Source organism: Erpetoichthys calabaricus, chromosome 12 (assembly GCF_900747795.2).
Source record: "Erpetoichthys calabaricus chromosome 12, fErpCal1.3, whole genome shotgun sequence".
NCBI classification, from domain to species: Eukaryota; Metazoa; Chordata; class Cladistia; order Polypteriformes; family Polypteridae; genus Erpetoichthys; species Erpetoichthys calabaricus.
Window position 1 is genome coordinate 2497299 of NC_041405.2, and position 13217 is coordinate 2510515.

General features: G+C 42.1%; 2 protein-coding genes across 2 annotated transcripts in view; one reads left to right on the forward strand and one right to left on the reverse strand.

The window, feature by feature from the left end:
* Positions 1-13217, forward strand: part of LOC114661677 (uncharacterized) — an 80362-nt gene that overhangs the window by 10298 nt on the left and 56847 nt on the right.
* On the reverse strand, positions 5520-11179 carry LOC114661680 (zinc finger protein 345-like). The gene is made up of 3 exons (XM_028814845.2): positions 10884-11179; positions 8193-8933; positions 5520-7794 (listed from the first exon to the last, which is right to left on the reverse strand). Exons 2-3 carry the CDS (start codon positions 8908-8910, stop codon positions 5951-5953), a joined length of 2562 nt encoding a protein of 853 aa, XP_028670678.2. The 5' UTR covers positions 8911-8933; positions 10884-11179; the 3' UTR covers positions 5520-5950.

Consider the following 13217-nt stretch of genomic DNA (forward strand, 5'->3'; position numbering starts at 1 on the left):
GCATACGTCCATTTTTCAAGCCAAGACAGCTGCCTAATACTGATGTGTATCTTGCGATTACACACACACACATTGTAAAATAGCTCATACATGTCATTTTTGAAAAGAAAAACATTTTTTACAAGATTCACACATTTTAAAACAAGGCCAGCTGTGCCCAATACCTCAGCGTTTGTCTTCTTCTGCAATAACCTTTCACCCCGCCACCATCACCAAACCCATCCAAAGGGATGTGCTTTCCACTCCAAAGACAACATCACAGTAAACTGTTCATGCCAAGGGTTTGCTTTTGATTTGATTTAATTCCGTATTTACTGTATGTGAGGATTTGCACAAAGGTATTGAAAATGTATCCTGACCTTGAGAACAATATGCGACAAAGAGATTATTTTCAGATCCCTTTTGTTGCCACAAACATGCGTCTGATACACGGAAGGCATGTTTTCTTATATCGAAAGGGATTCAATAAGTATTTTCTGTTTGAGCCCGTAGACCGTGCCTTATGGGTTCCACGTAAAACGTCAGGGCAGGCTATGTATTTTCTCCTTTATGTGTGTAGAAATCACTAAACTTCAGAAAACAATTTCGGGTGGCAAATGCGTATGTGTCTCGTGATCGCCTCACCGGGACACCTGCGCAGAAAATTCAAGACGTGTCATGTGCGAGAACGCGAGTTGCACTTAGAGCGCGCGTGACGCTGTAGTGAGGGAAGGAAACACGCCTTGATCCTTTATCGTCCTCTATAAGACGGTGGAAGATGACACATTTCTATTAAAATCGAGAACATTTAGACTTTAAACAACTAAACTGGGACACACAGTTTCATATTTCAAATATCTGATGCAATACTTCTTCTTTATTATGTACTTCATGAATTAAATCATGACATTTCTTATGAACACCCCAAATTAGGGACGCTTACACTAATTGAAAAATTTTATTTTTAATAAATTCAAGTTTTCTGAAAGCTTCCACTTCAGATTTTTCTCTTTAAAAAATCTGGTGGTATGCATAACCCATAAATAGAAACTTTGAATTTAAAATAAATTATTAACATCTTTGCTTTTATTTTTAATGGCACACCATTTTTGTTATATTTTAACATTGGCATTTTGTAGCTCTGTCACTACATGTCACTTATGGTCGCACTAAAGTTTCACTGATAATCGTCATCACAACGGTATAAACAGCGGTCATTTTGACTTCTCCATTGTTCTACTTGCTGGATTTCTAAAAGTCTTTGAAAGAGCATTTTTCTTGTGTTTATATTTTGTTTTTGAACAGGGATGGATCTGCTATGAAACTAATGAAGCTTAAGCTTCAGGTGCTCCTAATCTCAGAGGGGACCCAGAAGCAACTTTAATTCACATTGCTTACAAAGTTTGGGTGTCTACTGTTGGAGAAGGGGTTATTAAAAATAATAAAATGGACAAGTGATGAGGAGGCAAAAGAGTGATGGACATGGAAGTACAGGGGGAGAAAAAGCGAGGGAGGCCAAAATGGAGGTGGATGAATAAACTCAAAGAAGATTTGGAGGAACAAGGACTGACTGGAGAGAAGGTGCAGGACTGAGCTGTCTGGAGAAGGTTGATCTGGAACCTCAACCCCACATGGAAGTAGGAAAAGTTCATCATGATGATGAAGAAAAAGAAGGAGGAAGAGGAGAAGAAGAAAAAGAATGAGGAGGAAGAGGAGAAGGAAAAGGAGAAGAAGACAAAGAAGAAGAAAGTGGTCTTGTGTTCAGATGTCACTTATTGTTGTTTACTCGTCAGTTCCACACTGATGACATGGTCCATTTCATCATTGTCAGTGTGCCCTACGTCAATTGTGTAACAATTCAACATTATTTGCTTCACCTTAAAGAATTTAAGGACTAAATTGAGGATCTTTTAATCTTGGCTCCAATACCTGCCTGAATTCTCCAAAGAACGTTAAGTTAGGCCAAAGACAAGAAAAACTTACCGTAGGCTGAACCCTGATGCAGTTCTTTTGCTGGGTGAAGTCTCCGATGAGCTTTAAGCTGCCGCGACCAACTGAAGGTCCTCCCGCACTTGGGACACACATATGGATGTTCTCTGTGAATGCGTTGGTGCATTTTGAGGGTTGACGTCTCAGAGAACGTTCTTCCACATTCCATACAATGATTAGATTTTATTCCTGTGTAACTCCTTTGCTGGATTTCAAGGTGTTGCGTTTCAGGGCAGATCTTTGAGGTTTCTGTAGTGATGTGCTTATCCTCTATTTCAATTCCTAATGTCTCCTCATTCATAGGTTCATGTGCTCTTCTACACTCTTGATGAGCTGATGACAGCCTGTCCTCCAAAATCCACCCCAGATGACTCTCCTTAACTTTGTGGTCCGTTAATAAATCATCTGTATACAGCAAAGGGGACATGCACATTTTAATGGGAGGAAAAAGTACAATTTTGCTGAGCTCCTCTTTAGTACTGAGTTTGTCCTCCTCTTTCTTAAGATTAATGGATTCAGGCTTCACACAATCACTTAAAACTCTAACCATGTCCAATTGAATGTCTTCTTGCTTAACTTGTCCATACATCCGCTCAGTGAGTCCATCTTCAGTTTTCCAGACTCTGAGGTCTGCACTTTTGTCTCCATTCCCACTACAAAGGGCCAAAGTGTCCAGTCCAGAGTGGGCCATCACCTCTGAACTCTCATATGGGCCTGTGTGGGAAAATAAAGAGCAAAACTTAGAAATCCTGACTTGGTTCAAAGACACTCATGGGCTGAATAACCTGTGGACAGGTGGAGAAGTCTTATGGAGAGCTCCAGGAATCGCTGGTTTGCAGTGATTGCAAACTCTGAAGGTTGTGTAACAAAATATGAGGTTATGGGCCCCATCAATTGTGTCCATGCAATTTTCATTTGTGTTGTTATTTGAAATATTCTGTTGAATCAACATTCTAAAGCAAAGTCGGATTTTTGTTAAACAGAGAATAAACAATGATGGGTGCTGATGACTTTGGTCAGTTTCAGATGTTTTCTGAGACAATTATAGGTTCTTGTTTTTATGTAGAGGGGCACCAACAAAATTGTCCACATGTTTAAAGATGAGTACGAAGTCCAATATAACAAGCCTGTACTGTTTTTGTTTGCTTGGTCCTCTGTTGGTGCTAAACTAACTTCAAAGTAGTCCCAGTCACCAATCAGCCTGCCATTGGAGGTCCCAAGGGCTAAATACGCAGGCTGTGTAGACAGTGAGACAGGTAAGAGGTTACACATAACAGTTACAGAGCTGGTTTTGACATTTTTTCCTATCCCATCATTAAGAAAAGACAGTAAGGAGTTATTTGGTACTTTTTACGTTAGATGTTTGTTTATTGCTTTGGACTTTAAATCCTGAGCATGTGGGCTCGGATGGTGCTACTGACATTGTGGGGCCATGAGACACTTCACTTCACCTGCCTGTGCTCAAACTGGAAAAACAAAAGAAATGGAAACACTTCAAGTCCTACAATTTATTTATCTTTAAAATTCCACAAGTTTTGCCACGAATAACTTGGAAACGGTAATGTGTTAACATGTGTTCAAATGTCACAAATAAACCCTCTGTTGTTCTTCCTTACAGTTATGAGGTCTCTCCGCTCTCCTTCTCATTCTTCTCCGTTTCTTCACTGGTTGTGATCACCCAGCGGCCCCTCAGCTCCGGATATCTTACCCCGTCTCTTCCAGTCCAATCTAGTCCAGTTCAGTCGCCTCCTTTTTTTAGCTCGTGCCACCCAGTGCTGTCCGGCCCGTCCGTCTGCCACTCGTCTTCAGTATCGTCTGTTCGGAGGCGCCCGCTCGGTGAGTTTTCTTCAAGTGCTTTCAACTCCTGCAGATGTAATTCAAGTTCTCGCAGGATGATCTCTGATGTCGATTTAGCTCTCGGTTTGACAGTTTTATTACGATGTTTAGGAGTGTCCTCAGTACATTTCAGTGTTTATAACAATTTGGAAGTTGCGCTTTTGTTATGACTATGAACTGCAGCAGGAGGACCAACAGAGAAACATGGAGTGCCGCTGAGGTGAAGGGAGCGTGCGGGGAAGTGCCTCTGCGCATGTGCGCGTGAAGTGCTTTGGCACGCGCATGTCGCGTTTCTAAAAGCGCCTTATCGATTTAGAAGATGTGTTACTGCCACCTACTGGCAATTATAATTTTTAAAAATCCATCCATCCATCCATTTTCCAACCCGCTGAATCCGAACACAGGGTCACGGGGGTCTGCTGGAGCCAATCCCAGCCAACACAGGGCACAAGGCAGGAACCAATCCCGGGCAGGGTGCCATATTTTTTCTAAATTATGTCAGTCAGTCAGTTATTGTCCAAGCAAAAATATGTCTGTTGGGTTGACAAGTGGTTTACGTGCCTCACGTTTCTGTATACTGCGTTGGCACTGAAGTGCAGTGTGCAAAAACAAATTAAATCCATCCATCCATCCATTATCCAACCCGTTATATCCTAAATACAGGGTCACGGGGGTCTGCTGGAGCCAATCCCATCCAATACAGGGTGCAAGGCAGGAACAAATCCCGGGCAGAGTGCCAGCCCACCGCAGGGCACACACACACACACACACACACACACCAAGCACACACTAGTTTGTTAAATGTTTTTCACATTCCCATAATACATAACATGCATTTAAAATACTGTATGTGATTTAGTCTAACAAAGATATGAAAAGTTGAGGCCGGACTCGTAGAACCAGACCTCATACTTGGTAGATTTAGTATAAGAATGAAAAGAAACCGTTCCAGATTTTATAGCGAAGTGAAAATGTTGTATATATTCAGTATAATATGTAGCCACTTCCAGAACATTCTTTTATTAATTGTGGATTGAGTTATGGTGGGTGGCCGACTCACAGTACCAATCTGTGTCAGGTGCAAGGCAAGAACCATACTGCTCCCGGACAGCCCCAAAAGTGTGCTTTTCTGATTCCGACATTTTTTCCTCAAAGCTGTTCGATTCTAAACTTGAGCTGTTTGCTGTTTCAGTTTAGGCATCTCATAGCCAAAAGATTTTCCCGAGTAGCGGGTGGCTGTGAGGCTCTCATTTAATGAAGAGTTTAAATCTGTATGGTTGTATTTAGTTAGATGATGACGACCTCTGAGGGTATTGCAGTGAAAAATCCCACCCCAACCCTCCTCCGACTGGCGCACTTTAAACGTTCTGTGGTTCATCACAATCTCAGTTTCTGTTGTACATTAATGACCACCTTTGAACACGACATGCGTGTCAGCTTTAGCAGGACCCTCACAAACATCAGCACTGCAGGATGTCCTCAGTAGACCACCGGACTGCATCGATCGCTTTTTGGTTAAGTCTAATGCATGAATATGGGGTTCTACACTGGGGTTAGTAATCCGTCAAAGCTCAGTAAGACTCCAGGGTTTGTGCTAAAGGTACCAGCGCCACCTGCTTTTTAACAAACACTTGTCACCTGTTATTCAACACACAAATTCACCAAATGTGACTTATTTAATTTAACCTTTAATATTTTTTTAGACAGAATTTAATACACAGTTTGTAAAGTGAAGCCAAAAACATTAAATAGTAAAGAGTTGAGAGTCCAACTTTACGAAGAGCTAATGCAGCTTAGTTTAGAAGTCCACACATCTTCACTCATTCTTTCTGGGTTTTTCTGTACCACGTGATCTGTTTTGTGAATTCTTGGAGGTGTAATCTGATTAAAAGTCCTTCTGTATTCATCACTTTTGTAAGGTCTCTGTTAGGATTAATTTCTCCATATGCAGTACTTTTTTATTGTATGTGTGTGTGTGTGCTCTGTCTTGAGGGGTCTGAACCTCACTCCATGTGAATTAACTGATGACATCAATGCTGTGCACTACAGGTGAAAGACCATAAAGTTTCTTCCATCCATAACGTTTCTGTTGTGCATTAATTTTCTGGTGCTCTCAGCAGACAGAGTCCTGTTTGAAACTCTTCACTCACTCCGCACCATGGAAAGGTCTTTCACCAGGGTGAATCCTCTGATGATTTACAAGGTTTATACGCTGTGTGAAACTCTTTCCGCATTCAGCGCAGTGGTAAGGCTTCTCGCCTGTGTGAGACCTCTGATGAACCAAAAGGTGTCCGCGTTGTTTAAATGTCTTTTCACATTCATTACACTGGTAAGGTCTTTCTGTTTGGTGAACTTTACAATGACGGCGAAGATTTTCCAGGTTTGTGAATTGCTTTCCACATTCATTACACAGTAAACGTTTTCCACCAGTGTGAAAAGGCTTTTCGCCAGTGTGTAATATTGCATGTTCTTTGAGACATGATTTCCTCCAGAAACTCTTTCCACATTCATTACATTGGTAAGGTTTTTGGCCTGTGTGAAATGTGGAGTGCTGTTTGAGGTTTGAAATCGTCCTAAAGCTCTTCCCACATGTGTTACATTGGTGAGGTTTCTCTCCTGTGTGAACTTTGCGGTGTTGGGAAAGGTTTGTGTTGTAAGTGAAAGCCTTCCCACATTCCTCACACTGATAAGGTTTTACTCCACTGTGAATCTTCCGGTGTTGGCTAAGGTTTGACCTGTGTGTGAAACTCTTACCACAATCGCTGCACTGGTACGCCTTTTCACCTGTGTGGTATCTCAAATGAAGTCGAAAGTGGGCATGCCACATGAAACTCTTTCCACATTCAGTACACTGGTAAGGTTTTTCTCCGGTGTGAATTCTCATATGAATGAAACAGTTTGCCTTCTGTTTGAAACTCTTCCCACATTCATTACATTGGTAAGGTTTCTCTACAGTGTGAGTTCTCTTATGATTTCTAAGTCCTGTGCCCAGTAAGAAACTCTTCCCACATTCATTACACTGGTAAGTTTTCTCTCCTGTGTTGGTTCTCGGATGAGGTGTGAGATATCTTTGATGGCTGAAAGTGTTCCCACAAGGCTCACTTTGGCATAGCTGACCCTCTGTGTGAATAGCCATGTGAATTCTAAGGCTGGCGCTGTGTTTGAAACATTTGCCACATTCATTACACTGGAAAGCTTTCTCTCCTGAGTGGGTTCTCTGGTGATATGTAAGATATCTTCGCTGGCTGAACGTCTTCCCACACAGATCACACTGGCAAGGTGGTTGCTCTTTGTGAAGTTTCGTGTGGCGACTAAAGCTTGTACTCTGTGTGAAACTCTTTCCACATTTATTACATTGGTACGGTTTCTCACTGCTATGAATTCTCTGGTGATTTCTGAGGACTGCATCAAATCTGAAACTCTTTCCGCACTCGTTACATTGGTAAGGTCTGTCCTGAGTGTGAGCTCCCTGATGACTTCTAAGGAGTATACGTCGACTGAAAGTCTTCTCACAATCAATACATTCATAAGGGACTTGTTCTGTTTGATTTCCCATTAGGAATCTAAGGCCTGCATCCAAAATGAAACTCTTTCCACAACCAGTGCATAGATGTGTTTTGTCTTCGTTTGGAATTTTCTGGTGTATTTCTTGATGATCTGACATATCTGAGCCCATAAACGTCTCTGGTGAGGATACTGGAGTAAGCATTTCTTTTTTAACAGTAAGCTCCAATTCTGAGGCCTCGTATTTAACACCGATGAACTCCTCCTTCTTAATGCTGCTGCATTCCTGTTTCCTTCCACTGTCTGAAACCCCATCAGACAAATCTGGAATATCTTCTTGCTTAACAAAACTAGAAATTTGATGAGGAGCTAGTGGTTGAGCTTTGAACAAGTCAGAATCTGCAACTCTTTGTGTTGACTCAGTCTCCAGCGTAGGGCCAAAATGAGACGTTTCTTTTGTGTCCCATGGAGAGCATTCTGGAAACTCTGGATGAGGAGAAAAAAAATATTAGAACAAGACCATCACTGATGAAGATGCACAAAAGACTTTAACTTTATTCTATCTGAAACAAAGCCCACACTAAAGATATCCCTGTACAGAAGATCCTATTAAAATACTATGAGATGTTCATAAAGAAAAATACTGCAGCTAGCAAAATTTTGTGGAATGTTCTAGAAATGAGAGTATACTGCCATGGACTCAATCCATGGGCCATCTCAGGTAGCAGATTTGTACTAGTGGCCAGCTGCAAATCTACAACCTCTGGATTACAATATCCCTCTGATCAGCCGGAGCTAGTAGGAGAACTCCTGGCCTTCGTCAAGAAAACCTGCATGAATTCTCTAATGAACTTCAAACTACGGCAAATGCAAGAGAAACTTACTGCAGTCTGACTCCTGAGATGGTTCTCCTCTGGTGTGGATTCTCTCGTGATCTTTGAGCTGCAGTGACCACCTGAAGGTCCCCCCACACTCAGGACACTCATATAATTTTTCTCCTGTGTGAATGCATTGGAGCGCTTTGAGGTTTGATGCGGCGGTGAGCATCTTTCCACAATCAGCACACTGATGGGTTTTTTTTCCTTTGTGACTCTGCTGGATTTCGAGGTGTTGCGTTTCACTGATGGTCCTTGAGTTTTCCTCAGAGGTGTTCCAATCCTCTACAGCCTGCTCCTCATCACTCCCTTTCCCTTGAGTCCCGTCATTCATGGACTCAGCTCCAGACCCACATTCTTGCTGAGATGATGACAGTTTACTCTTAAAAGTCCAATCAAGATGGCCTTCATTAATTTTTCTGTCCGTTTCTAGCACTTCATCCATACATGGCATAGGAGACATCTGCATTCTAATGGTAGGAAAGAGTTCCATTTTATTGAGCTCCTCTTTAGCACTGACCTTGTTATCCTCCTCCTTCATAATAATGGACTTCTGATTCACATAATCATCTGATACTCTCACAATGTCCACTTCAGTGTTTTCCTCCTTAATGTCTCCATAAATCTGCTCATCACATCTCTCTTCAGTTTTCCAAACTCCATGGACTGCACTTCTGTCTCCATTCTCACTATAAAAGGTCAAAGCATCCAGTCGTGAGTGGGCCATCACCTCTGAACCCTCATAAGAGCCTGTGTGAGACGATAAAAAGCAAAACTTAGAAATACTGACTTACTTACGACACACTTACAAGACATTTAGAAACATCTGAGATAGATAAGAAACTCAGACTTTATTGTGTAACCCTGACCTATTTAGGTGGGCATAATGGTAATTAAAATGAGATGCATGAAGAATAAAAACACTTCCAATCATCAGCAACTATTAGACTGCTAGAACCTACAAATGTCTCTGAAATCACTTTAAACTGACAAAAGTAATCAACACTCATCATTCCTGATTCAGTATTTAACAATAGCTGAATTGTCTTTAGTGTTTGGATTCAACAGAATATTTCAAAATAAGAACACAAGCTGAAGTGGCATGGATGCAAATTATGGGACACTTCATCTAATATTTGGATGCACAACCTTTAGAGGCTATCCCTGCAAACAAGTGATTCCTGGAGCTCTCCATGAGACTTCTGCAGCTGTCCAAGGTCATCTGGCCCACTCATCCTGAGCAAACCACGCCAGCTATGTCAGCTTTGACGAGTGTCTTCTCCAGACTGCAGGTTTCTCTTCATTCAATAGACGTTTCACTGGATTCAAGTCAGGGCTCATAGTCGGCCACCTCAGAATAGTCCAAAGTTTTGTTCTTTGCCATTCTTGGTTCTTTTACCAGGGTGTTTTCACTCATTATCCTGTTGGAGGCTCCATGACCTGTGACTGAGACAGAGATTTCTGACACTAGGTGGTATGTTTCACTCCAGAATGTCTTGGTGGTCTTGAGGTTTCATTGTTCATTCTTAAAAATCAAGAAGCCAGAGTGGTTCTTCAGAGTGATGCCATAGGGGAACCATTTTTGGTTCTCAGAAGACCCCTCCAGAACACAAATTGAAGTGGCATGGATACAAATTATGGGACCCTTCATCTAAATATTTGGTTGCACAACCTTTAAAGGCCATCACTGCCAATAAATGATTGCTGGAGCTCTCCATGAGACTTCTGCACCTGTCCAAGGTCATCTGGCCCACTTGTCATGAGCAAACCGCTCCAGCTATGCCTACTTTTAAGGGGTCTTCTCCAGAATTCATGTTTCACTTCTTTCACTGATGTTCCATTGGATTCAAATCTGGGCTCATAGAAGGTCACTTCACAATAGTTCAATGTGTTATTCTTAGCCATTCTTGGTGCTTTTAGTTGTGTGTCTTGGCTCCTTATCCCGTTGGAGGGTCCATGACCTGTGACTGAGACAGAGATTTCTGACACTGGGCTGGACGTTTCACTCCAAAATGTCTTAATGGTCTTCAAATTTCATTGTGTCCTGCACTGACTCAAGGCACCTGGGGTCATACACAGCAAGGCATCCCCAAAACATAAGCGAGTTTCCCAGTATCTGTGGTGCTTTTTATACTCCAAAAGTTTAGATGCCTAAAGATGAATACATTACTAGTGGGTGTTTATGGCTAATCAGAAGCGAAATCTCCAGTGCTGTTTATGTGCCATCACTCCCTTTTTCCAACATGGCTGAAGCAAATTAAGATTTAATGTTTCTTACTCCTGGAGAATTGCTTCATGCCAAAATTACAAAATGACTTGAGTTTAGTAAACAGACTGTCGCCTCCGTCAACTTTGCAACACAAGTCTGCTCTCCTCCAGTTCCTAATGCATAATAAACAAAGTGCTGTCCTACATTTTATTCTCTTTATTATACATCTATCTATACGCTGCGCTATGACTAATTAGGAAATAGTAGTGTGTCTGTCTGTATCTTAATATTCCACATTGCCCCCGTGCACGACCCCATTTCTTTCCCTGGTGTTCTCCCTTCCATTTTAAAGACACCTCGCACTCCGCTCTTATTCTCCTTCTCCGATTTCTTCTGTGACTCGAATATCCCCGCGACACCCCCAGTTTATCGGCTCCGGGTTTCTTATCCCCGTCTCTCTCAGTCCAGTCGCCCCCTTGTTTAGCGAATACCTGACCAGTTCGTCCTCCGCTCGTCTTCAGTATCTGCTGCTCGGAAGCGCAGTCAGGGCGAGTCTTCTTCAAGCGTTTTTAACACCTTCTGCTCCTCGGGTCTCTCCAGATTATCCGAAGTTTCCACTGGATGCTCCCTGATGTCGATTTCGGTCTCGTCTCTACAGTTGTCTTGCAAGAGTTTTTTTGTTAGTGCAGTCAAGAATTTCGAAGTTGCGGTTTTGTTGTCACTGTGAACTGCAGGAGGATGATCAACAGAGAAACGCCGAGCGCGCGGGGAAGTGCCACTGCGCATGTGCCCGGTGAAATGCCTTGGAATGCGCATGTCGCGGTTCTAAAAATCTCCTTAACGATTTAGTCGGTGTGCTACTGCCACCTACTGGTACTTACAAATTCTGAAGATTTATTTTTGTTAATTAATTTATTTATTTAATATGGAACGCTTTTGAACACTCCCAGAATATATAGGATAGATGTAAACAATATTACGTCTAACTTGGCAAAGGTCTGAAAAGTCGATGTGAAGCCCAACCACACCAGGATGCTGTCGTGGGGCCAAACTTCAGATTTATTGTGTGTTGTTTCACGGACAAGAGTGTATGTGACTCTGTAAAGGGACGAAATAGTAAAACTTAAAATTGAACTTTTGATGGGCTAAAATTTCACCAGAAGAACTGACCAAGACCAACCGGAAACGTTTAGTTACAGTTAATGCTCCAAACGGGGGTCACACCAAATGCTAAAAGGAAAGGTTCACTAAAGGTGCCACTCGCAGTTATGTAATACCGTGTGATTTTCTTCAATCAATAAATGACCGAGTATGATATGTTTGTCTCATTTGTTTAGCTGTCTTCTCCATATCTACTTTAAGGACTTGTTGTCAAATATGATGAAGTTTTAAATCAGATTTATGTAGGAAAATGGAAAATTCTGAAGGGTTCACTAACTTTCAAGCTCCGCTGTCATAAAGTAAAATTACACTCCTGCCGAGTAAGTCCTTATTCATTTTAAAATCACAAAGTGCATTACACTAAACAGGGGGCTGAGGAAAACCTGTCGCCCCTTATACGGGCCTCGTAGAATCCATCAAGTCAACTCACCACAGCATCATGTGGCAGGACCCTAACAGGCAGACCGACCACTTCATCAAACTGAGCGTCCACCGCTCAACAGTGACAACGTCGCGACTTTGGCTGAGCGTCAGTCACACACCCAGGAAGACCACAGGGGTCAGCAGGTGCCAAACTAACCCCCGTTAAATTTCAAGGTTTCAGCAGTGCGTGTGACGTCACACACCTTACCCCTTTTCCTGCTAGCAGAGGTTCAGCCAATTAAATACACAAACTGCCTATAAATTAATACCAATAACACCATTAAAGGTGTAACAACATTCTACTCGGGTTACGTCAGTATATAAAATCTAAAAAACAAAAAAAACTTAAGAAGAACCCACAATTGTCTCTAAAACAACTCGAAATTGACCAAAGTAATCTACACCCCTCATTGTTTATTCCGTATTTAGCAAAAACCAGACTTTGCTTTAGAATTTGTATTTAGCAGGATATTTCAATTAATAATGCAAATTTAAATAGCACCCACACAAATGTTGGGACCCTGAGCCTAATATTTAGTTGCACAACCTTTAGCGTTTGCAATCATCACACCCAAGCCATTCCTGGAGGTCTCCATGAGACTTCTGCTCCTGTCCACAGAACATGCAGCCCACTCGTCCTGAGCAAACTGCTCCAGCTGGGTCAGCTTTGAAGGGGGTCTTCTCCAGACTGTATATTTCACTTCATTCCATAGACGTTTCATTGGATTCCAGTCGGGGCTCACAGACGACCACCTCAGAAAAGTCAAAAGTTTTATTTTTCGCCATTCTTGGTTCTTTTAGCTGTGTGTTTCTACTCATTATCCTGTTGTAGGGGGTCCATGACCTGCGACTGAGACAGAGTGTTCTGACACTAGGTGGGACGTGTCACTCCAGAATGCCTTGGTGGTCTTGAGGTTTCATTGTTCACTCTTCAAAATCAAGGAGCCAGAGCGGTTCTTCAGAGTGATGCCATAGGGGAACCATTTTTGCTTCTCAGAAGACCCATCTACATGAAGGTTCTGTGCAAGTGCACCCTTACACAATAACACAGGCTAAGTTCAGGCTTTCTTATTCTCTTTGTGTCCTGCTATAGGTGGCCTGCCATGCATTAAAGATTTCAGCTGTTTTTTACATATCAGAAAGTCGATGTGAACCCATCCCAGAATGAAATAGTGCTTTGTCAAGCAAATGGAACCACACAACCCAGTAAAGAACCATAAAGTGTCATTAAAGAAATAGCA

Coding starts and splice junctions, on each gene's coding strand:
- LOC114661680 (XM_028814845.2), bottom strand. CDS start 8,910: ATGGCCCACTCACGACTGGATGCTTTGACCTTTTATAGTGAGAATGGA. Junction 7,795..8,192: donor ATCTCAGGAGTCAGACTGCA/GTAAGTTTCTCT, acceptor CTCCTCATCCAG/AGTTTCCAGAATGCTCTCCA.